This window comes from Pipistrellus hanaki (genome assembly GCF_964339955.1).
Source record: "Pipistrellus hanaki genome assembly, chromosome: 2".
Taxonomy (NCBI): Eukaryota; Metazoa; Chordata; class Mammalia; order Chiroptera; family Vespertilionidae; genus Pipistrellus; species Pipistrellus hanaki.
The window spans coordinates 152,256,579-152,280,654 of NC_140504.1; the positions used below are offsets into that span (position 1 = coordinate 152,256,579).

At 39.3% G+C, this 24,076-nt stretch overlaps 1 protein-coding gene across 1 annotated transcript in view; it reads left to right on the forward strand.

Moving 5' to 3' along the window:
• Nucleotides 1–23,730, forward strand: part of PTGER3 (prostaglandin E receptor 3) — a 158,852-nt gene extending 135,122 nt beyond the window's left edge. Inside the window, exon 4 of the mRNA XM_084871893.1 lies at nucleotides 23,499–23,730. Coding sequence (XP_084728019.1) covers nucleotides 23,499–23,586 — 88 coding nt within the window. The 3' untranslated portion in view covers nucleotides 23,587–23,730. The remainder of the gene's footprint in view (nucleotides 1–23,498) is intronic.
• Nucleotides 23,731–24,076: the final 346 nt, after the last annotated feature.

Consider the following 24,076-nt stretch of genomic DNA (forward strand, 5'->3'; position numbering starts at 1 on the left):
CAAGTAACCACCTGGCCCCACACATATTCATCATGACGTTAACCATATCCACATCTCTGTGACTATTCTGTAACTACCAATTTGTACTGTTTAATCCCTCCATGTTTTTCACCCAGTCCTCCAACCCCTCCCCTCTGACAGCTGTCAGTCTGTTCTTTGTACCTAAAGGTCTGTTTCTATTTTGTTTGTTTATTTTGTTCATTAGATCCCACATACAAATGAAATCATGTGGTATCTGTCTTTCTCTGTCTGACTTATTTCATTTAACATAATAACCTCTAGGTCTATTCATGCTGTAAAAAAAGATATAAGATTTCATTATTTTTTATGGCTGAATCCTCTGATTCTTAATGGATCTATTTTCTTGCCAAACCTCTGCATCAAGAGAGAATAAAGAAGATTAATAATCTTTATGGAAGCCTTCCTTAACTTGATATCTTTTTTTTTTCCTTCCTTGTAATAAATTACGTGTCACACAGGACATTAAAAGCTATTTTTAAAAGCCTACAACAAACCATCTTTGTCAAGTGGCTGTTGATGAGCCAGAATATTTTATTTCACATGTGAATTAATGTATTTACAGACCATCAGATATCGACTTTTCCCCAGCTTCATTTCCTGCCAATTATACACATTTAACTGTGTACAGTTCCTGACATCCTGTGAGCTCTCACACCTCTGGACCGTCAAACATGCTCTGTCAGCAGCCTTCTTCCATATCTACTCATGTGTGAGCAACTGTTATGGGGCCTTCTGAGACTCTTTCAGGCAGAATGAATTGCTCTTCCTCTCCTATCCCATGTCAGTTCATATATATTTTGATTCCACAGTATCTTTAGTATTGTGTAATCAATACTGAAGAATTAAAACAGTAAGAAACTGGTTTATAGTGTAAAGTAAACCTCTCATGTTTGATGCACAGGCCTTTCCTAAGTCAATTCCTATTTCCATGATAGCTAACACAGAGAGAAACATATACATGTAGCTGTTCAAGTTTTGCAAGTTTGGAAGCCTAACGTCACAGTATTCTGCATCTTGCTTTTTTTTTTTTTTTAATCTAAAATATTTGGACTTTTTTCTATATTAGTATATAAACCTTATTATTCTTAATAGCTCTAAATATTTTAATATGACATACCATACTTTACTTAACTGTCCTCCTATGATGGACATTTGAATGGTTTCTAGGTGTTCCAGGCAATGTGCAATAAGTATTCTTGTTTGTATGTTTATATAGAGCAGTTAAAAGAATAGTAAAGTCATATTTCCTGGGTTTGAACCCTGGCTCTGTACTATTATACTAGCTCTTAATATTTTTAATCAAGTTACTTAACCTCTGTATGCCCCAGTTTCTCTGTATGCAAAACGGGAATTTGATAATTTCCTAGGGTTTTTCTGAGGATTGAATTACTGCATGGAAAGAGCTTTAATGCCTAGTATATAGTAAGCACTCAATGGTGTTTACTATTATTATTATAAAGACTAGAGGCCTGGTGCACAAAATTCGTGCACTGGGGGAGGGGGTTCCCCTCAGCCCAGCCTCACCCTCTTCAATCTGGGAACACTCGAGGGATGTACCTCTCACAATCCAGGACTGCTGGCTCCCAATGGCTTGCCTGCCTGCCTGCCTGATTGCTCCTAACCTTTTCTGCCTGCCAGCCTGATTACCCCCTAATCACTCCCCTACCAGCCTGATCAATGCCTAACTGCTCCCCTGCTGGTCTGATCACCCCAACTTTCCTACCCTGCTGGCCTGATCACCCACAACTGCCCTCCCTTACTGGCCATCTTGTGGTGGCCATCTTTGACCACATGGGGGAAGCCATCTTGTGCAATGAAGTGAGGGTCAACTTGCATATTACCTCTTTATTATATAAGATCATATATCTCCGGGCACATATTTGAGTAGATCAATTCCTGGGTGTAATTCTTAGGGCAAAGGGTATGTGCATTGACAATTTTTACAGATACCCATGCTAATTGAGTATCTGTAAAAATAGATTCTGAGACAAGGACCCAAATACAAATTGTTTACTTAGGTGGTGAAGGAAAACCAAATAAGGGACTGGGAGTATGAGTCAGGGAAGGAAAGGTAGCCAATAATTGGTGGACTATCAAGTCCATCACCACTTCTGGTGCTTGAAGCTCCATCCTGCAGAACCTCTAGGAAACTCTAGGAGCCAGTATTGACATAATCCCTCCTACTCAGTGGGTGAGGGAGCTGCTATTGGCATATTGACTCTAGCCTTGACAGGTTAATCATAGTCTGAGAGCCACTGTACAATCCTGAGTAGTGGCATCGAAGAGCGGAGCAGTGGGTAGGTGGGAAGAGATCAACCAAAGAACTTGTATGCATATATGCATAACCCATGGACTCAGACAATAGGGTGGGAAGGTCTGGGGTGGGGTTGGGGGTTGGCTAGAGGAGGTCAATGGAAGGGAAAGAAGAGACATATGGAATACTTTCAACAATAAAAATTTTTTAAAATATATTTTATTGATTTTTTACAGAGAGGAAAGGAGAGAGATAGAGAGCTAGAAACGTCGATGAGAGAGAAACATCGACCAGCTGGCTCCTGCACACCCGCCACCGGGGATGTGCCCGCAACCAACGTACATGCCCCTGACCGGAATCGAACCTGGGACCTTTCAGTCCGCAGACCAATGCTCTACCACTGAGCCAAACCGGTTTCGGCTCAACAATAAAATTTTTAAAAATAAATAAATTCCGGGCCAGTTTGGCTCAATGGTTGAGCCCAGGAGGTCATGGTTTGATTCCCAGTCAGGTACATGCCCGGGATGCAGGTTTGATCCCTTTTAGGAGGCAGCTGATCAATGATTCTCTCTCACTGATGTAGCTCGCTCTCTCTCTCTCTCTCTCTCACTCACGCACGTGCTCCCTCTCTCCCCCCACCCCACTTCACCTCTGAAATCAATAAAAACAAATTTTAAAATAATAAACATATAAATAAATAAATAAATAAATAAATAGCAACAAAATTGACTAAAAGCCATTCTGATTTTATCATCATGATGTTTTGGGAATTCTCTATACCCTTGGTTATAAAGAATATAACCAAGGGTATAACCTTCTCTCCTCAGGGTCACTCCTTGATTCCTGGGAAGTATTAATTCCCCAACATTTTTGTCCTAGTCACTGGCAGGCACAGCAGGTTTTATTGGCCAGAGAAGGAAAGAAATGCAGGTTCTTCCAGTCATTGGAAGCCTGGCAAGCAAGTACTAATGGGCAAGGGAGAGAGGATATGGTCAGAGTACCAACAGCATCTGTTACAGGTGAACCTGCTCCATGGAGAGGCAATAGTAGTGAGAATTTCTCCTCACTACTGCCTTTCCTGACCACCCTGGAGTGGAGCTGTGTTTCAAGCAGTCTATTTTCAGCTCACATGATTCATTGAGCCAACCCATCTATAAATCAGACCTTGATTTTATTGTTTTCTGACAACTGGTCAGGGAAACTCTGTGAAGTCATAGGTACAGCCTGAGGAAAATACATTGGCTTAACAAGTTAGGTAATATGGAGGACTGGGTTGTCAGTTCATGTAATTTAGTTCATTTTTCTCTCCAGACATGTTCATGCCTGATCACACGTGTCCCATTCATTGTATTGTGGGTTCATGCTGTGCCCATCCCACCTAAAGTCTTGGAGGACCTGCCAATAACCAGATCATGCTAAGTAGCTCTGGTAACATTGTCACTTGATGTCCCATGATCAGGTTCAGTTTCTAGTAGGTTCAGTAGCAAACCAAGAGCTGTTTTTGAATGACAAACAGTTCTTTGAAACTTGAGCCTGTCATTTTTCTCTCTCAGTATACTTATGACACTAACAGCAGCTAGCCAACTCCACTCTCCTTGTAATTCCCATTATCCCTGTTGTTCCTGCTCAGTCCAGCCCCCTGCACCTGTCGCCTCTCAGTAGGGCTACCACGGAGGCAGGAGAGGCTTGCATCGCCCAGCTGCATTCACCAGCCATGAACCTATGGCACTCCCACTGTGAGAGGCATCTCTTGTTTTGAGTGTCTACTCCCTGGTGGTCAGTGCATGTCATAGCAACCAGTTGACTGGTTGTAACAGTCACTTGGGCATATATATATATATATATATATATATATATATATATATATATATATATATATATTAGACACCTATTGCAGGAATATTCCTGCAAGACTTCCGGTGGGCTTCCCTCCCACCATGTCCACCTCTCCTGCCACCCCACCTTCCCACTGTGAGAGAGGATCTGCCAATAACCAGTTGTTAAAAAACAATAAAACCAAGGTCTGATTCACCCCAACTCTCCCCGACTGTCTCACCTGCCCTGCCACAACCACAGCCACTACCGCCACTGTCTCTGTGGCCGCATGTGCTGCCACCAACACTGTGTGCCCCGCCTTGACCACCTGACCCATCGCTCCTGCTGTCCCCACTGCCCCCCACCCCCTCCCACCCACCACTGCACACATCACCCTGCCCCACCACTGCACACATCACCCTGCCCCGCCCCGCACACGCTACCAGTGCTTTCCCTCCAGCAGCTGCAGCTGCCTTGCTTTCCACTTTCCCTCCCTCTTCCATCTATGCTGTCTCCAGTCTTCACTCCTCCCTCCCTCGGTGTATGCAAATTAATGGCCATTTTTGTTGGGTTAATTTGCATACTTGCTCTGATTGGCTCGTAGGTGTAGTTTGTGTAGCAGAGTGATGATTAATTTGCTTTATTACTCTATTATTTGGTTAGATAGATGTTATTATCTCTCTTTCTAGATGCTAGCATCCTGAAAGCAAATTTCCAGAATATAGAAAACATTAAATTAGTGACAGCTTCCTCCCTTCCTCATCCTCTTCTTTGCTTTCTATCTTATATATCTTTCTAACCACAACACCTACCAAGGTACCTGGTATATATAGTAGGTGCTTAATTCTTGCTTACTGTAAGAATGAACAAATTACATGAACTTATCTATATTATTAAATAAATTTCATTTTAAAGAACATTTTTAGAGTTGCAGAAATATTGTGAATATAGTACAGAGAGTTTTTATACATTGCACCAAGTTTCTCCTGTAACTAATAGCTTTAAATGAGTATGGCACATTTATTACAATTAATAAACCCATATTTATATATTATAATTAACTAAAGTGCATACTTTATTCACATTTGCTTTGTTTTTACCTAATCCCTTGTTTTTATTTGGGAGTCCCATCTAAGATATCACATTATATTTAGCCATCATATCATTGAAAAAACAGTTTTTCAAAATGTTTGTTGCTTCTAACAATGCTGACATTTTTTAGGAGTACTGGTCCTCCATTTTTCAGAATTTTCCTCTGTTAGGAATTATCTGATGTTTTATTCATGATTGAATTGGGACAATGGCTTTCTAGGAGAAAGACCATAGAAATAAAGTGCCATTTTCATAAAATCATGTTGAGAGCACATTCTATCAACATGGTTTATCACTCTTAATCAGTTACTAAGGTAGCATTTATAACTGAAAAGCTACTCTTTGTGATGGTTACTTTAATGATCGACTTGACTGGGCTAATGGACTCCCAGATAGTAGGTAAAACATTGTTTCTGGTTGTGTCTGTGAGGTTGTTTCCAGAAGAGATTAGCATTTCAATCATTAGACTGAGTAAGAAAGATCTGCCCTCACATATGTGGTTGGGCATCATCCAACCCATTGAGAAGAAAAAAGAAAAAATATGGAAAATTCTTTCTCTCTTTTGAACTGGGACATCTGTCTTCTTCTGCACTTGGACATCAGACCTCCTGATTCTTGGACCTTTGGACTCTGAGATTACACCAGCAGGGCTCCAGTTCTCAGGCCTTTGGCCTCAGACTAGGAGTTACATCGTTGGCTCCCCTGGTTCTCATGCATTCAACCTTGGTCTGAATTACACCACTGGCTTTCCTGGTTCTCCAGCTTGCAGATGGCAGATTTCAGTACCTTCTTGCCTCCATAACCATGTGAGCCAATTCCTATAATCAATATCCTCCTATATACAGATATCAATATCTATATATATATATATATATTTTTTTTAATATATTTTATTGATTTTTTACAGAGAGGAAGGGAGAGAGATAGAGAGCTAGAAATGCCAATGAGAGAGAAACATCGACCAGCTGCCTCTTGCACACCCCCTACTGGGGATGTGCCCGCAACCAATGTATCAATACATGCCCTTGACCGGAATCGAACCAGGGACCTTTCAGTCTGCAGACCAACGCTCTACCACTGAGCCAAACCTGCTTCGGCTATCAATATTTATATTTATCTGTCTATTCTACTGGTTCTTTTTCTCTGGATAACTCTAAATACACTCTTTTTTCTCCTTTCCTTATTAGACTGTTTGAGATAAAGTCACTATACACAACCCACACTCAAGGAATGGGACTTATGCTCTATCTCCTTGAGGTTGGTAGGTCTATGTATTTGGAATTCTTCTGCATGCAAGATTTGTCTGTTCTTCTCCACTTATTTATTCAATCATTCATTAAATCAATCTAGACTTATGGATATTTGTCTTATACTTTGGGTTATAATATAATATTACTTTATTTATTTTGTTGCTCAAAATATTCCTTCTTTGGCCGTTGGGAGCTCTTTAAGTTGACTGCTGTGTCCCATAAACATCTCCCATGATTGTGTGCTTTGTATAATTTTTTATTTTTCTGACTTTCAGTCATTCTAAGATATTCTAAACTCATTTTGCATATTTCCTTCCCCAGTCCTAAAATCAGCCTTTTCTCTGAGGACTCCTGGTTCCTTTTTTTTTTTTTTTTTTTTAAGAAGGAATGTCTGGGCTCTAGATATGCCTCTTTCTACCAGGGTTGGACTTATTATTTAAGCAGGTAGCTGAAACCAATACAATATTGTTTACTTAATAAATAAGTTTCCAATGTAATTCAGTGTGATAACTTGTGCTTGGATTATGAGTTTAGTGTGACAGAAATAACCTCTGGCAATCCATTTTTTTTTGAATGGGTTTTTACAGAAACTCAAGCATTCTCTTCTTAGCTACAATTATAAATTAAAAGTATGCATTCCCAAGGATTTTACACTATGTCTAATTATAGTGTAGAGCTTTTTAGAGCATTATTAGCATGTGCTTAGAAACTGACATTTCGAAGAGAAAGGAGCACCTTCTTGAGATTCAGTATCTCTGATTCTTTTAGACTTAGAGAATAAAGATTAAAAATGCTAGCTTAGACTCTGAAATGCCTTGCAATGTAAGGATTTTCTATAACTAAATAAAAATAACCATAAAAGCTTTGACGATCACCTCATCTTGTTACCAATTTTTTTTTTTTTTTTTTAACATTTCCACTATTGGTGAGCAGAGTGGCATTTACTCAGCACAGGTGACTAAACATTCAATGACCATAAATGTCCTTGACAATGAAAATGCTGTCTTGTGACTCTAATCTATTCTGACTTGCTAAGCACAGGAAACATTTGGCACTTTCCTAGGGCATTGATTAATGAGGAAGCACATGGTTTCACAGTTAATGTGAATTATTATAACCTCTGGGAACCTATTAGTTTTATAAGATACTAGTTCTGAATAATGATTGCATTTATTGGTGTCTGCATCTCTATGACTTCAATTTTAGAAGCACGACTTGGAGGTAAGTTTTGAAAATGAACATCATGTACTAAATGCAACTCTCTCCTCCCCTCTGTCCTTTTGGCTTTCCACTAACTTTATTGAAGTAAAAGGGACAGGGGAAGTCAAACTAACATGAATTGACTAACCAATTTGTACATACATTTAATTCAATTCTTATAATAGCTAAGCAATAAGAGCAAAGCATTACTATGCCTATTTTAAAGCTAAGGAAACAGCTTTGAAGACTTGAAGTAACTTGCTCAAGATCACACAAATTATAAAGTAGCAACTATAAAGTTATACAAAATTTATGCCCAGATAATTTGACCCCAGATCTCACCTTTTCTTCCTCAGAGCTGGCAGCATGTATAAGAATAATTTAAGATGACTTTTTATAATATTGATGCCCAAGGCTCACTCTGAGAGATTACGGTTTAATAATTCCAGAGATGAATCCAGGTCTCCGCACACTTTAAAAGTTCCCCAGCTGATACTAATGTGTGATTAGGTCTTCATTTAACCAGTCTGCCTTCACTCTCATAATTATACCTGGCATGTAAGCAGTGTCCTTACAGCTTTCAAAGCTGTTGTGTTTTAAATACATAATTCATCTAATATTTAAACCAGTCCAATTAGGGATTATGATACCCTTTTGATAGAATAGGTTACAGAGACACAAGGAATTTAAAAATTTGAGTTGATATTACAGTCAGTCGCTGAAACCCAAGAAAATGTGAAGAGGGTCACCCTACTGTGTTTTATCATTTAGAATTTCCTAATCTTGGTTCCTTTGGATTCCTTCTTTTCATCCTCCTCCTTTGTCCTTTAGTTACCTACATGCCCTCAAGCTATCAGCTCTGTGTGGATGGACAGGAGTGGTGTCTGTGATTCATTTCTAAAACAACACAGGTTAGCAGTAAAAACAGAGTTGGAATAGAAGTTAACACCTTAAGAGAGTGATTTTGTTTATTTGAATGTCAGGTTCAACATTAAAATGAGGAAAATAATAGTACTATCTTACTGTTTTACCAGGAAAAGAAGATAAGATGATGTGTACAAAAGGGATTTGTAAATTAAAAGACTTCATACTTTATGCCAGTCATTGCTATTTATTTGTAATGATTAATTTTGAAGTGTTGTATTGTTTCCCACAGCTTCTATAACAAATGATCACAGCCTTAGTGATTTCAAGCTACAGAAAATTATTCTCTCCCAGTTCTGATCAACTTGGCTGGGCTAACGGACATCCAGATAGTTGGTAAAACATCTGGAGGTTTGAAGTCTGAAATGAAGGTGCCAGCCCTCCTCTGAAGGTTCTAAGAGAGAATCCTGTTCCAGCTTCTGATAGCTGTTGGCATTCTTTTGGGTTCCTAAGCTTGTAGCCACATCACTGTAATCCCTGTCTGTCCCATCACCTTACCTTCTGTGTCTATCTTAAATATCCCTCTACCTTTCTCTAGGAAGGATATTTTCATTGAATTTAAACCTACCTGGATAATTCAGCATACTTTTCTCATCTCAAAATCCTTAACTTAATGACATCTGAAAGAAAAAACAAACAAACAAAAAAAAACACCTATTCCCAAATAAGGTAATTCATAGGTTTCAGGAATTGGGTCATGGTCATATCTATTGTGGAGGCCACAATTCACCCACTGCAGATATTACAAGTATTTCTCTTTTTTTAAACTCTATGCCACACTATGATTAACTGTCTCTTGCCAAGAAATTTAAGTGCCAAATCCTTTTATATGGTAAATAAGGTCTGCAGTCCACAAGTCAGTTCTGCTCATCCCCCCAAAAAAAACTACACAGAATTTTCTACCATTTCCTGCATAATCCCCACATTTTTCAACCCCTGGTTCTTTATGTATGCCATTATTGTTGTTTTTCTTCCCTCTCTTTCTGGACTCATCATTGGTTTCCATCCTCTTCTGTGAAGTATTTACTGAACATCAAAAAATTAATCTTATACAATAAAAGCCTAATATGCTAAGTGTCTGGTCATCTGGTCATCCATTCAACCAATTAAAACATAATAGGCTAATGATATGCTAAGTCCACTCAACTGCTCACTATGATGTGCACTGACAACCAGGGGGCAATAGGTTAGCTTGCTGCTGGGGTCTGGCCAATTGGAACTGAGCAAGCAGGTTAGACATGCCCTGGAGCCTTCCCACAATCCCTGGCTGGCCAACCTTTGACATCCCTCCCTGACCCCAATCATGCACCAGAATGGCCCCTTGGCCTGGCCTACCCTCTCTCACAATCCAGGATCCCCCAGCAATGTCAGAGAGCTGGTCTTGGCCTGATCCCACTCAATGCAGGAGCTGCCCCCTAGTGGTCAGTGTGCTCCCACAGAGGGGAGCTCCACTCAGCCAGAGGCAGGGCTCATGGCTGGCAAGTGCAGTGGCAGCAGAAACCTCTCCCACCCCCTCATCAGCACTAAGGATGTCTGACTGCAGGTTTAGGCCCACTCCCCCAACCTAAGCTGTCATTGGACATCCCCCGGGGGCTCCTGGACTGTGAGAAGGCACAGGCCGGCTTAGGGCCCTGTACTCTCCCCCTTCTCCCCAGTGCATGAACCAGGACTCTAGTAATAATAATAAGACTGCTTCTTCTTTTCTTTCCAAGTCTTCTAGATTTCTTGGCCCTCTTCCTTTGATTCTAACAATTACCCACAGGCTTAACTTTACCATTATAGCTGTGTACTTATTTGCTTTCCCACTAGACTTAGCTTTGTTTTGGTTATGTCTTCAGGATTCAGATGGTGTCGTTCAGTTTTGTACTGCCCATTGTATGCGGCTCAGCACCAGACACATGGAAGGTTCTCAAAAAAGCTTAGTGAATACAGGGAATGATTGAGCACTGCCCTCAGTATACTGCTGTATTGGGCAGCTAAGTAAGGGCCCTGGAAGCTTATTCTTCTTTCAGTGATGCAAATTCTGCTGAGCTGATTCGTTTGTCTTGTTCTCTTTATTTGGGCATGTTGTTGTTATATTATTATTATTATTATTTAAAAAGTTTGATTTATGGGCCTCTTTTTTTCCTTTTCTCACTTGGTCTTTTTTGTGGTGTTTCACTTATGTATGTTATAGAATTTTATTCTATGAAAGTACTTTTTCTTAGATGGAGAGCATTTTACTTGATGAGTCTTTAGATTTACTATTGATGATAGCTGATATTTCTTACATCATCTTACTTTACTTAACATTTCATGTAAGGGAAGTGAAGGCATAGAGAGTCTGTGTGGGTCTCCGTTCTCTCCTCAGATCTCAGCTCTGTGCCTTGATTTAGGTTTCACCTTTTCAAAGTTACATATATTTGTTTTTCTCTTTACTCCCCCATCTCCTTTGTGGCTAAATCCCTTTCAGTCCAGTCTTAGATTCAAAATTAGCTTTGGAAAGAGTCAACAGTAGATTGAATAGTGTCCCATTTCCTAAATGTTACATTCTGTATATGGTAGATATACATTGTCTTCACAATTTTTAAAAAAAGATTTTCCTTTTGAAGTGAACACTTTCTTAGGTTCTCCTAGATTGAATAGATATACACACATACTTCCTACATAATAAGTTATTTTATGGTAAAAACTGCCTGTTGCCCATCTCTGTGATAACAGTGCCAGGCACATAATAGGAGTCGGAAAAGTTGATAAATGAATGTAAATATCCAATTTAAGAGCTGGCAAAACATGAATACACAATTTACTGACTCAATTTCACAATGACATTTGAAATAATTTGTCTCCCCCCCGCCCCCAACAAAATACCTAGACATGCTCAAAGAAACTCTTGGTTGAAACCAACACATTTCACAGTTCCTGCTCTCAATGAGATAACTTCATCTGATAGCAATACTGAAAGGGACTATTACCCTAAGACTTTAGGGATTTAAAATCCATTCAGATCTATGGGTATTTGAATAACATGACAAAGGGCCACCACACTCCAAACGCAGTCTTCTCCAGAAAGCAGCATCTGCCAGAGTCCTGAGTTTCAGCTGTAGCACTTAAGCCTCTAAGCTCAGGGTAAGATCATTGAGGATATACCAGAAAAGATGTATAAAACTCTTCCCAGGGGTTTGGGTACTATTGTTATCCCATAAGTCACTCTTTTCTCCCAAGAAGAATCCATTCAAGATTCACAAAATTATAATTCCTGGTGTACAACTTTACAGTGTGTCTACATATTCCTGTTTCCTCCCACTGGCCCAACATGTATACTTGAGATAAATAGTCAAATGTCAAAACAATCAAGTCCAAATCACCACACTTTGTCACTTGAGATTGGGGAAGTTTATCCAAGATAAATTTGGTTATGTAATTATTATTACTTCCTAGAACAAGCCTGACATTCTTCATGGAGTGCATAGAGTTCCACATGGCAATGGTCTTCTGAAGGATTTGCTTGCATTTCTCACTCCTCAGTTGCCTTAAAATAGAAACACAGAGCTGAAAGGTAGTTCCCATATTAATGTATGCACTGAGCCACTTACATTTCATGTCTCGCCTTGGACAGAAAGAAACAGGATTTTAAAAGAAATGGTTAACACATTGTATTCAGTCTCTTTCCTCCTTCAATTCATCTCTTACACACAATTGCAATATAAAATTGTCCATAAAAAGGATATGAAAGCACTTTTAAGTAGCCTCTGGTGGTTCAATTTACATTTTCCGTCACTCAGTTAAAGCTGTGAACACTCAGTCATTGGCTCCTGCACAATAAAAGAGGCTGACAGTTAGGATAATACAAAGAAGCCATCCTTCAAGGTCCAGCCATGTTGTACATATAGTAGGGACATCCTTTCCCCCACTCAGTGCCAGCAGCCTGCCCACCCACAAATAAGGAAATACTTATTAGCCATGATAGGAGTTTGAGTTTTGGCAGTGACCCAGCAGAGAAATAGAGCTAGAGGTCTGTAAGATAAGAAATAAAATTAAAGGTAATCTGAAATGGGTTTTGTATCTAAAGAAACATGCTAAAGAAAATTAGGGAGAAAATTGGTAGCTTTAGGTTATTTTTGCAACCCAAGGCTACAGCTCCATGCGAGATGTGGTTGCCACAAAGTCCTTACTAATCAAAGACCACTTCAGATGTGCTCAAAATTCTACCATTAGTCACTGCATCTAGAAAGTTTGTTGAAATGTTAAAAAAAAAATATCACAGAACAGTGTAATAAAATTACACCCCCAAAACAATTGGTATGAACTGTATATATTTTCTTTTAGGTTATTTTTTCAACTTTGCTTTTTCTCTACAGTCTTTCATCTGTATCCCTTAGTTGAGACCCTTAGAAATTTTTCACGGGGGCTTACAGCAATAACCTTATAAACTGATTTTTGTTCCTATCATAGTCCTCTGCAACGTATCCTTTATAGTACCACTTTGGCCCTGTTAATTTCCTGCCTAAAACTCTTACACTCCTCATTGTCTATAGGGTAACATCCAAGTAGAATCATAAAGTTCTTTATAATCTGGCCTGATTATATTATATTATATATTTATTTCCTTCTACTCCTCCACCCCTCAGAACTTCTTGCACTGGCTCAAAAGCACAGCAGTGCTTCGGGCTTCTGCCTTCTCTCATGTGATTATCTTTCAGCCTGGGAGACTCTTCTCTTTCAAGGCTGATCATTTTCCATTCAACCTTTGAGACTCAGCATGGGTGCCATTTTCTTCAGGAGACCTTCTCCTACTTTAACTATTTACATGCACGGTGGGTTACCATAGCATCTACTTGCCTCCCTTTATCACAATGAATCACATCGCATCCCAATTGTGGGTATAATTGTCTGTGTCATCCACTAACCAGTAAACAATGTGAAGGCAAAGACTGTATTCCCGGTATTCACTGCCACATGCTAGGTACAGAGCAGGTGTACAGTAAATATGTTTTAATTGAATCCACATGCCCTTACTGGACCATATTCTTCCTTGAGCATTTTCACATGTATTACAATTTTAATATTTTTAGCAACAAATCCAACCACGTCTTTTTATTCAGTTTATGGTCCAATTCTTGGAGCAGTCTTCAAGTATCTGATAATTACATCTGATAATTCAAGGAAAGAGAGAATGATGAGATGGAGAGATAATTAAGAAACAGAAAGAAAGGAAGACTTTAAGACATTTATAGCAATGTTATAATAAAATAGTTCTCTACTTATTTGAAATTCTATATGGGAAATGGAACTATATTACTCTATAGTGTTAATTATATAGTATGTTCACTATTCTATGAGTTTTCACTCACTAACTCACATAATCCTCAAACACACTCAAGGAATAAGAACTATTGTTATCCTCATTTGACAGATGAGAAAACTAAGGCATAGAGAAGTAATTGTCCAAGGCACATAGCTAGTAAGTGACCAAGTCAAAACCAAGACACTAGGTTCAAAACCACACCACTGTACTCTTTCTTTGAGCATGATGCTGTAGAGGGCAAGTGTTTGAACAAGTCACAGCCATTTCACAGACTCTGTTGGCCATGAAAGGCTTCCCTTGGGATATGAGGAAAGAACAAGTGCTAGAGGAGTAGGAATTGACCAAGGAAGACTTTAAGACATTTATAGCAATGTTATAATAAAATTGGGCAGGAAGTGTGAAAGCATTTTAGAAAGAAGGAATGGTGTCTATAAAGATGAGACGATGTGGAGAAAACTCTACCATCTTGCTCTGGAATTGTACTTATAGCTGTTTGTCAGTAAAAAGGAAAAAGAGAGAAATAGGAGGACCAAGATGGGTGGCAGTGTGGGTTGTCTGAGTCTATTCTCAGCAGTGTTGGCCTAGGCTGCCCAGCAGGGATGTGGGTGGAGATGGGGGAGAGTTTGCTTTGATAAAACCAGAATATTCCTCACCTGAGTTAGCCTGACCACAGACCTCTACTGGGCACTTCCAAGAGCCCAGGACTGGAGGCTTGGGAGACACTAAGTATAAGCATCAGGGTAAGAAATGTCTGTGGACAGCATCTTACTACCACCCTCTTTTCAGATCAATGAGGACATGGAGGTTCAAGCAGAGTCTAGTTACTAGACTAAGTGATAGAATCAAGATTATACCGCTCCTTAGCAGCAGGGTAGCACTAGGCTAGGAGAGGCAGTATTTTCCTTTGAGGAGCTGATGATCTTTCAGGAAGGTAACAACCAAATACAGAAACACACTGCTATCAAAAACAGGAATCAAAAAAGAAATTAAAAAAAAAACAACAGGACAGTATTTCAATAAATGCAAAACAAGTCAACAGAAGCTGCATAATTTAAAACCCAAGTGCTAAAGGGTTGGCTGAGTAAAGATGGAAACCAGGAAGTCTGAAAGTCTTCCTGGAGCAAGTTAGTTTTTAACCAGGTTTTTGTGAAGTGAGGGACTTCAGCTGGAGGCCAGGAGGGGCTGGGAGAAAAGCGCTCCTGAATGAGGGGCATGTCTTATGATACCTACTGTGGTTTGTACCAGTTAGGTGGGTTTTATGGGCAGTTGATATAGTGAAGGGAGCAGAGTATAGAAGTTATTGAGGACTGAGGTCAAGCTGCTGGATTCATCAGCTATTGGGACTATGGAGAAGTTCAATTATTTGTGTCCAAATGTTCTCATCTATAAAATAATTAAGTGTTTCTTGTTATTATAATTATAGTTAATTTGTGAAAACCTAATACAAAGCAGGGACTGATATCCCTGGGTCTCCTCTTTCTTTACTATTTATTGAGTAAATGTATAAATGAACAAATGAGTGGGTGAATGCCCAGTTATATTTCTTTCAAACCCATCTCAGCAAGGGATATGTGGCACTTACCAGTGGATCCAAGTACAATCTGATAAAGCATCCCTTACTGTCCTTAATCTCCTCTTGTGTAACTTGCTAAAGAGGAAAAGGAAAAGAAGGAAGAGTTCCCAGGACCAACAAGGGTGAGGGTTGTTTGATGAGCCAATTTAAAAAAAGGAAGAGATGTTCCACAAACTTTAGGCCCCTATTTCTAACCTTCTGAGAAACACGCACCCTCCTTAGGTCCATGGGCAGAGAAGTGTTTGATCCTGATATTCTATATCAAGAATGCCTGGAGTTTTACTTCTATTCAACCGCAGGGGAGGAAATTCAACATCAATGTTTAGGGTTTCCAGCCATGCAGGGAGCTAGATGGATTCTCATGTTTGGCTCTAAAACACCTAACTGTTACTCCTGTTTATATTCTGTCAACTTAAAGAGAATTGGGAAGCCTCTAACCTGCAGGCACCCTGATGACTGATCAGAAAACTTGAGAAGGAGGTTCCACAGTGTAAAATAAAATTTCAGGGTTGGATGGAATCTTAAAATAGTTCAGTTTAATGGTTCCTAGGCTTTGGATTTTAAGAACCTGTAAAATTTCAGAAAGCAAAACAAAATTAAAAAAATTAAAAAAAAAAAAAACAACAACGGATTGACTTAGGTTGGCCCTGTTAGTTTCCTAGGGATGACATTACAAATAACTACAAACTAGAAGGCTTAACCAACAGAGATTTATTGTCTCACAATTCTGGAGGCTAGAAGTCTGATGTAAAGGTGTAGGCACTTTATTTTTTCTCAGGCCCATGGGAGAGAATGTCTCATACTTCTCTCCTAGCTTCTGGTGGTTTGCTCTCATTCTTTGGCATCCTTCATTTGTAGATGGCATTTTCCCGATGTCTACCCCATACTCCCTTTGTTCAAATTTCCCTCTGTCCAAATTTTCTCCTTTATAAAGAAACAGTCATGTTGGACCAGGACCCACCCAAATGCACTTACCTTAACTAGATCCCCTGAAAAAACATTATTTCCAAATAGTCACATTCACAGAAATTGGGATTAGGACTTCAACATTTTTTGGCAAGTTAAATTCAACCCCTAACAATGGCCAACTCATAATATAGTTAAGAAAGAACATTAAAAAAAAAAAACAAAAAACCCAGCAGCCTACTATCTTCATCATTTCAAAGAGAAGGTATTTTAGCATAAAGAATGTTAGGGATGTTATAGGTTATCATCTCACTGCAAAGGGCAGCCTTTCCCAAAAAGAGCAGTTGCAGCCTTGAACTGAACCACATAAGAACAGGCCCTCCGTGTTTTCACGTCTTAATCTTATTTGGGTGAAGCAGGATTTTGTCACAGACCAGTGGGAATCTATGGAAAATGTTTCCTTTGGTGCATTTGATCTAGTACAACTGTTTGACCACTGCTGAAACCCTCTCTATATGCAACAAAACAAAACAAAACAAAACAAAACAAACAAACAAACAAAAAAACCCCACCAGACTATCAAGAGATTACACTGTTCACTTAACAGCATACTTCTGTATCCGAAACTATGTGCGACCTGGTTACTTTCTTATCCTCTGTATTTTCTTGCTTGAGTGTGCTAAGAGGGCTATTTCTATAAAACTTGTTTTTGTGAAATCTCATTCCAGGGATTGAGCAGAGCAGAGCATTCTAAAACATGTTTGTAGCCTCTGAAATCTATATTTCGGAGCTTTGTGTCTCCCAACCTGGTTATTAAAACAATGCTGATTTAATTGGCCTTACATTGGATTTTGTGCACATGATTTTGAGGAATAGAATGAGGAGCAGCCACTTTTCAAAGGCAATGATTATCAGCAACCAGTTGAATTCAAGGGCCACTTTCTTTTATTTGGAGACAGAGATAAGTTTGCTTGAACCTTCAGAATGCGAACTGCTTTGACCTTGGATTCTTAGAGTTGCTATTCATGTCCAGCAATGGACTTGCCCAGAAAGCCTTATACACACAGAGGGTGGATTATCAACTGTAAAGTAATTTTGGGAAAATAAAAGGAGGGTGGGTAAAGATTGTGGCGTACATGTTATTGGGTCTCCCTACTCCCCCTCCCCCCCCCCCAAAAAAAATAAAAAATTCTATCCTCTCACTACTGGTGCTGTGAAAGTAGTCAGAATTGAAATATCAAGAGAAAACCTTTAAGGGGACAAAAATAAGGGACTATACTGTAGGTGAAAAGATTGGTGAGGTGCTTTGACCCCTGCCTCTGCCACGTAATAGTTGCATGATTTAGGGCATAATATTTACACTTCTTGAGTTTTGGTTTCATCATTTATAAAATGGAATGAATAACATCTACTCCATAGACAGTCTCAAAGATTAGCACATCTCTGTTGGGGAGAGGGGTTGTGTTCAGGGAAGACTTTCAAAAAGCAAAGAGTAAACTTAATGTGTTTTTGCCTAAAGGTGAGACTTAGTCCAAATGCCACTGGAAATGCGGTTCACACTAGCTCCTAATTTTTAAAAAATTGAATTTTCTTCCCTGAGTTGAGCAATTATAAAGTACATTATTTGAAAGAAATGATGAGTTCGCCTTCAACAAGAGTAGACTATAATGCTTCACTATCAGACAACCAGAAGGATATTGAATGAGTCAAGCTGTTCAAGGTCTCCTAAGAAACTGGTAATTGAATGTACTTTTCTGGCAGACTTTCAGACTTAAATTGCCATTTGGTATTGAACAGAGTTAAACTGATGATAATCACAAATGTACATAAGAAATCAAATTTACCACGCCCTTCAAAAAGTTACTTTCCATTCTGACTAGAAGCAAAATGTTCTCCTTGGCACCAGTAATTTTATTTTGAATAAGGCAAGAGATGTGCATCTATTATTCTGTTAGATGTGGCTTAAAAAATTGTATTTGAAGAATGAAATTGCTGGATTAAAAAAATGATTAACAGAATTTGGTGAGTAGTGAGGATATAAATTTTAGAGAAGCTATGAACAAATGAATTTTCTCTGTTGCTTTTAATTCTAACAGCAAATGTTTCTTCCTTTAATGCTTTTATTGATTTTTATAGAGAGAGAAACATCGATGTAAGAACAGAGAAACATTGACCAGTTGCCTTCTGCACACGTCCCAACTACGCATCTAAACTGCAACCTAAGCATATGCCCTGACCAGGAATATAAACCAAAACCTTTTGGTGTACAGGACAACACACCAATCAACTAAGTCACACCAGCCAGGGTACAAATGTGCTTATAAAATAAGTATTTATTTAACTGTTTTTCATATTTAATTTATAGGGATGACATTGGTTAATAAACTTATATATGTTTCATGTGTACAATTCTATGATATATCATACTGTATATTCACCACGTCAAGTCTCCTTCTATCACCATTTTCCCCCCCTTTACCCTCTCCAACCTCCTCCAAAACCCCTCTTCCCTCTAGTAATCACCATCCCATTGTCTGTGTTTATGAGTTTTGGTTTTTGTTTTTCTTTGCTTAATCCCTTCACCTTTTTCACCCAGAGCAAATGTGTTTTTGACTGAGACATTTGGAGAATTTCATTCTGGAAGCAGTTATCTAAAAAAAAATTTTTTTTCATGACTTATTTGAATATCTTATCTAATAAAATTATATCCATTCACTGAAAAGTCCTGGCTACAGAGTTTTAGTCATGTAGAAGGCATTTCACATTCCTGCATGAGCACTGACATATGAACTCAGGGAGCAGGATTCTAATTAAAATAATGGTTGCTGCCTATGATCTTGTCCTCTAACAGGATAAGGCAGATGTTGGAAAGAGTTGTGGTGAGATAGATAGCCTCATCAGGAAATGACAATGTCACAAGGAAAGATGCGTGCTTAAGAGAGGAACCAAGAGCCTCTGCTCTCTACACTCCCAGCAGGTTGGCCTTTTGCCCACATCTTTCTTCACGCTTCTGACCCACAGCTGGAACAAGGGACTCCATGCTGTGGGAGAAGGCATCAGGCTGTTCCAGATCTAAATCTCAATGCTGCCACTTACTTAGCTGCATAATTAGACAAGAGTCTTAGTTTCTCTGAGCCTCAACTCCCTCTGTACCCAGAGACAACCAGTATCTATCAGATGTGGATTTTTGTGGAAGTCAAGTTTGGTAATACAAGGTGTCTTGTACATAATGAGTACCTACCCTCACACTATAATACATGAAGAGGATAATGATCTGGGAAACTTTGAATTTGGAACTAATAAACTAGATCCAAGTTGAGCTGTTTTGTTTTTCTTAGTTTAGCTCTAGTTTGTACTCAGGAGTAACTGAGCATAAATAAAACAGTGAACCTCCTGTCTGCTGGCCAAAAGCCAATCACCTAACCAGAGAAAGAACATAGATAAAATATTATTTAATATATATTTCAAGATTGTCAGTGGGTATGGTATTATGTTATTTGCTAGATAAGTCAGGGATGACTTGCAAAAAGCAAAGAATGATGCAAAGGAAAATTTTTAAAAATGTTCCTACACTATGGAGGTTACCATTAGCAGGGGTAGAAAGGCTGAGAGTAGGACTATGTCTATCCTTAGAGGGCCTGATATAACTTATGCAAATGCATGAACACTGCAGACACACTTTCACTCCTAACAGTTTTTTCTCTATGCACTTCTCCTCAGAGGTTGATTGCACTTGGGGTCAGCCCTATTAAATTAGTGGCAGCAGGTGGCAGCAGGTGGCAGGCCCTGTGCTGAGCACTTTGAATGCACGATCTTGCTTACACCCCAGAACAAACCTATGAGGTGTATTATCAGCGTTTTACAGATGAAGAAACAGACTTAGAGTAGTTCAGGAATATGCATGAAAGTGACATTGGTACTGAAAGGCCGATCTGTCTGCCTCCCATCATTTCTCCCCTGTGATTCCATGCTTTACTCCCCTCACCTCCGTGATTTCATGCTGAAGGTCATACAGTAGGTGCTCCAAAATCCTATTGATAGAATAAATTGCCTATGTAGAGGAAACCCTTTTAAAATGTACTCAGATCTATTTTGAATTTGCCCATCCTAGGTGAGTGATATTTTATAGCAAAAGCTAGAGGCCCAGTGCACAAAATTTGTGCACTGGGGAGCAGGGTGTCCCTCAGCCCAACCTGCACTCTCTCCAATCTGGGACCTCTTGGGGGATGTCTGACTGCTATTTTGGGGCTCGGCAATTGGACATCCCTCTCACAATTAGGGATTACTGGCTTCTAACCACTCACCTGCCTGCCTGCCTAATTGCCTCTAACCCACTTCTGCCTGCCAGCCTGATCACCCCCTAACTGCTCCCCTGCCAGCCCATTTGCCCCAACTGCCCTCCCCTCCAGGCCTGGTTGCCCCCAACTGCCCTCTTCTGCAGGCCTGATCCCCCCCAACTGCTTTCACCTGCCGGCCATCTTGTGATGATGTGGAGGCAGCCATCTTGTGGCAGCCATCTTGTGATGATGTGGGGGTGGCCATCTTGTAAGGGTGTAAGGGCTAATTTGCATATTATTTCTTTATTACATAAGATTGTGTTAATATTTTTGCATTCCCACTTTTCAGTGCAATCTCAAATGTCTTTTACTAAGACTCATAGCACACATCTCTCTTTTACTTGGTTCTTCACACTTGCTAAGCATTGTTAGGACCTTGTGGGGTCTCAGTTGATTATCTCCCATTGGCATCATTTTGTAATCTTCCTTTCCTTAGGCTATGAATAAGGTCAGAAAAAATACCATGCTATTTTTATGATTGTTGTTTTTAGAGAAAAAGAATGCTCTACAAGTCTACAAGTTCTAAAATAAGCAGAATGGACCAAGAACACAGTTCTAGCCCTGAGGGGCATCTTATCTAAAATCACATGGAATATGTGGGTGAATGTATTTTGGCACTGATGTTGTTTCCATACCCTCAAGCAATTGCAGACATCATTAGATGTATTCATATTTTAAAACTGGAGGAGCTTTTGCTTGTTTGTTTTTTTCTTAAGATCCACTGTTTAGCCCTATCTGGTTTGGCTCAGTGGATAGAGCATCAACCTGCAGACTGAAGAGTCCCAGGTTCAATTCCGGTCAAGGGCATGTACCTTGATTGCGGGCACATCCTCAATAGGGGGTGTGCAGGAGGCAGTTGATTGATGTTTCCCTCTCATTGATGTTTCTAACTCTCTATCCCTCTACCTTCCTCTCTCTAAAAAATAATAAAAAATATATTTTTAAAAAATCCACTTTCTATCAGTTAGAGTAGGGGTGTCGAACTCAATCAGAGAAGGGACCAAAATCTAAAATCCAGCCTAAATCGCGGGCCGAATGGTTTACTGAACAGTCATAAACTGACAATGTCATAAACTGACAGCGGAGTGCAGTGATGACAGCGCGGTGCAGGGCACATTGCAAGGCCTGGCGGGCTGGATTTGGCCCGCGGGCCTTGTGTTTGACACATGTGAGTTAGAGAGACAGAGAGAACCTCTACAAAGGGCAGCAAGGAATGGGGGAGTGAGAAGTGTTAGAAGTGTTAAAGCCTTTAAAAGTCATTGACGTGTTTCTGACTGCTTTATCAATATCTAACGGTAAGTCTGAGGATGATGTCTCCGGTTATGGATGAGTATGTTTATATCAAGTGAGAATTACAGGAAATGCATTCCAAAATCAGATATAAATAAATCCTGGATTATAGTTTCTTCATTCTTTCAGTAAGCAATCATTAATTGAGTGCCCATGTGATGAATAATAGTCGTGCCGGCAAGAAGCTCAATGTCTAGGGTCATAAGCAGACAAAGATGGAGGGGGGTTAGTTTTATGGCAGTGGGTTGCTGGTTGTATGTTAAATCCAAAGGAGTGCCACTTAGTCCGACCAGGTAGAGACTGTGTCAGGAAAGCCCAGCCTGGAGAAGGTAGAGATGAGTAGAAGTCACTGTGGCAAAGAAGTAGGTTCCAGAGGGAGTAGCATGCAAGTAGGTATGAAGAAAGTAAGAGGGCTTGTAATTAGGTAATGGAGAATCAGAGCAAGACAAAAACTCCTTTGGATGAATAATTGGGTGCCCCTGCAAAGCTGCAGAAGTAAAACTAGAGAGAAAAACATGAGGCAGATTTTGAAGGGCTCTTTAGGCCAGACTAAGGAATTTGGGTTTTGTCCTAAGAAGAGTGACTGAAAGATTATTAACAGGAACATGATAAAAATCAATATTCTCTCACAGCTACAAGAGAAGAACAGGCTGTTACATCAAGAAAACATAGTGTCTGTGCAGATAAGTATTTAAGTGCTGTCACTGGTAAGATAGAAAAATTGACTAGGAAAAGACATGTGGATGCTGGCTGCTAGATAGATCATAGTACCATTTACCAGGATAATATATGCAAGAGGGAAGTGGAAGGAGTGGCACTCAAAATGGATGGTAGCATTGATTAATGGGGCAATATTTTGTGTTCCAGTTGTTTTCATGTTTAAGTCTCTTATTCTCCACTCTTTGTAGAGGTTAGAATAATGATTTGTGGGGTCATTTTAAATATCAAATTTACTACCTATTGTCTTTCTGACCTTAAAAAGACCACTTACTCTCTATAAGCCTCAGTGTTCTCATTGGTAACATGATGATAAGAATACTTATGTCACAGGGTTGTCAAAAGTGAAGGTTAAAAGGGAAAATTCACAGAATGCCTGACACAAGGTGAACGTTGAGTAAATGCCACTTACTGTTACTGTTGTAGTTGTTGTCTATAGAATATTCACTAAGTACAAGGTCTACATTTCATTCACCTTTGTGTCCCCCATGCACAGTGGCTGGTGGTCTGTGCATAGTCTGTCAAGAGATAGTTGTTGCATTGAGCTGAATTGAAATGGTAGAACAAATCAAATGAAGTTTCTGAAAAAGATTCATACATGTGTAATGTATAATTTCAGGTAAGTCACACAGTAAAAGTCAGGAGTCATATATGACAATGAAGGACAAGGAAAGAGCAATGGTATTAAGTAAAATGGATATAACTCTTAACGGTGAAGAAAGCAAACTGATGCAAGCAAAGGAACCTAAATAGTGTTGCTCACAGACTCATGGGACTTTCAAGTTAGTGGTATTTTTATATAATAAAAAATACTGATATTTTTCCTTTTTAGCTCAAGATTTTACCAAGACATCACCATAGAAACCATGGAACAGATGATCACTCCAAGAAGAAAACTGTTATGTGGTAGCCTAGAATAGGAACCTACTCTGAACACTGATAGATTGTTCTGCTGGCATCATGATTCTTGTTTTATTTTTCTTAGTCATTTAATTTGTTTGAATGTGAGCCATGTTAATCTTTATATATAAATACAAAATTAAAATAATTGCTTTCGCATATTCAACCTAAACTTTTCCAACAGAGAAATACAATAATTATATTTATTATTAACAAAACATAAAGTATAAACCAACAAGATGGAGCACAGTCTCAAGTGGAAATTATTTTGTTGTATTGGTGTTAAATGTTAGAAATTAATCTGTGCATTCCCTAAGGAGCAATTTAGCATATATCTGGCTTTAGTAGGTCAACGGCATCTAAATCTAAGCCAAGGTGGCACGAAAAGGGGAGAAAACACTTCCTTAACACCAGATCCACTCAGTGGCTCGCAAGCATTTTTATTTTCTAGCAAACCTGCCAAACCTGCAATGCACTGTGGCCCACTCCATCCCAGGGTGGCAGCAGGTC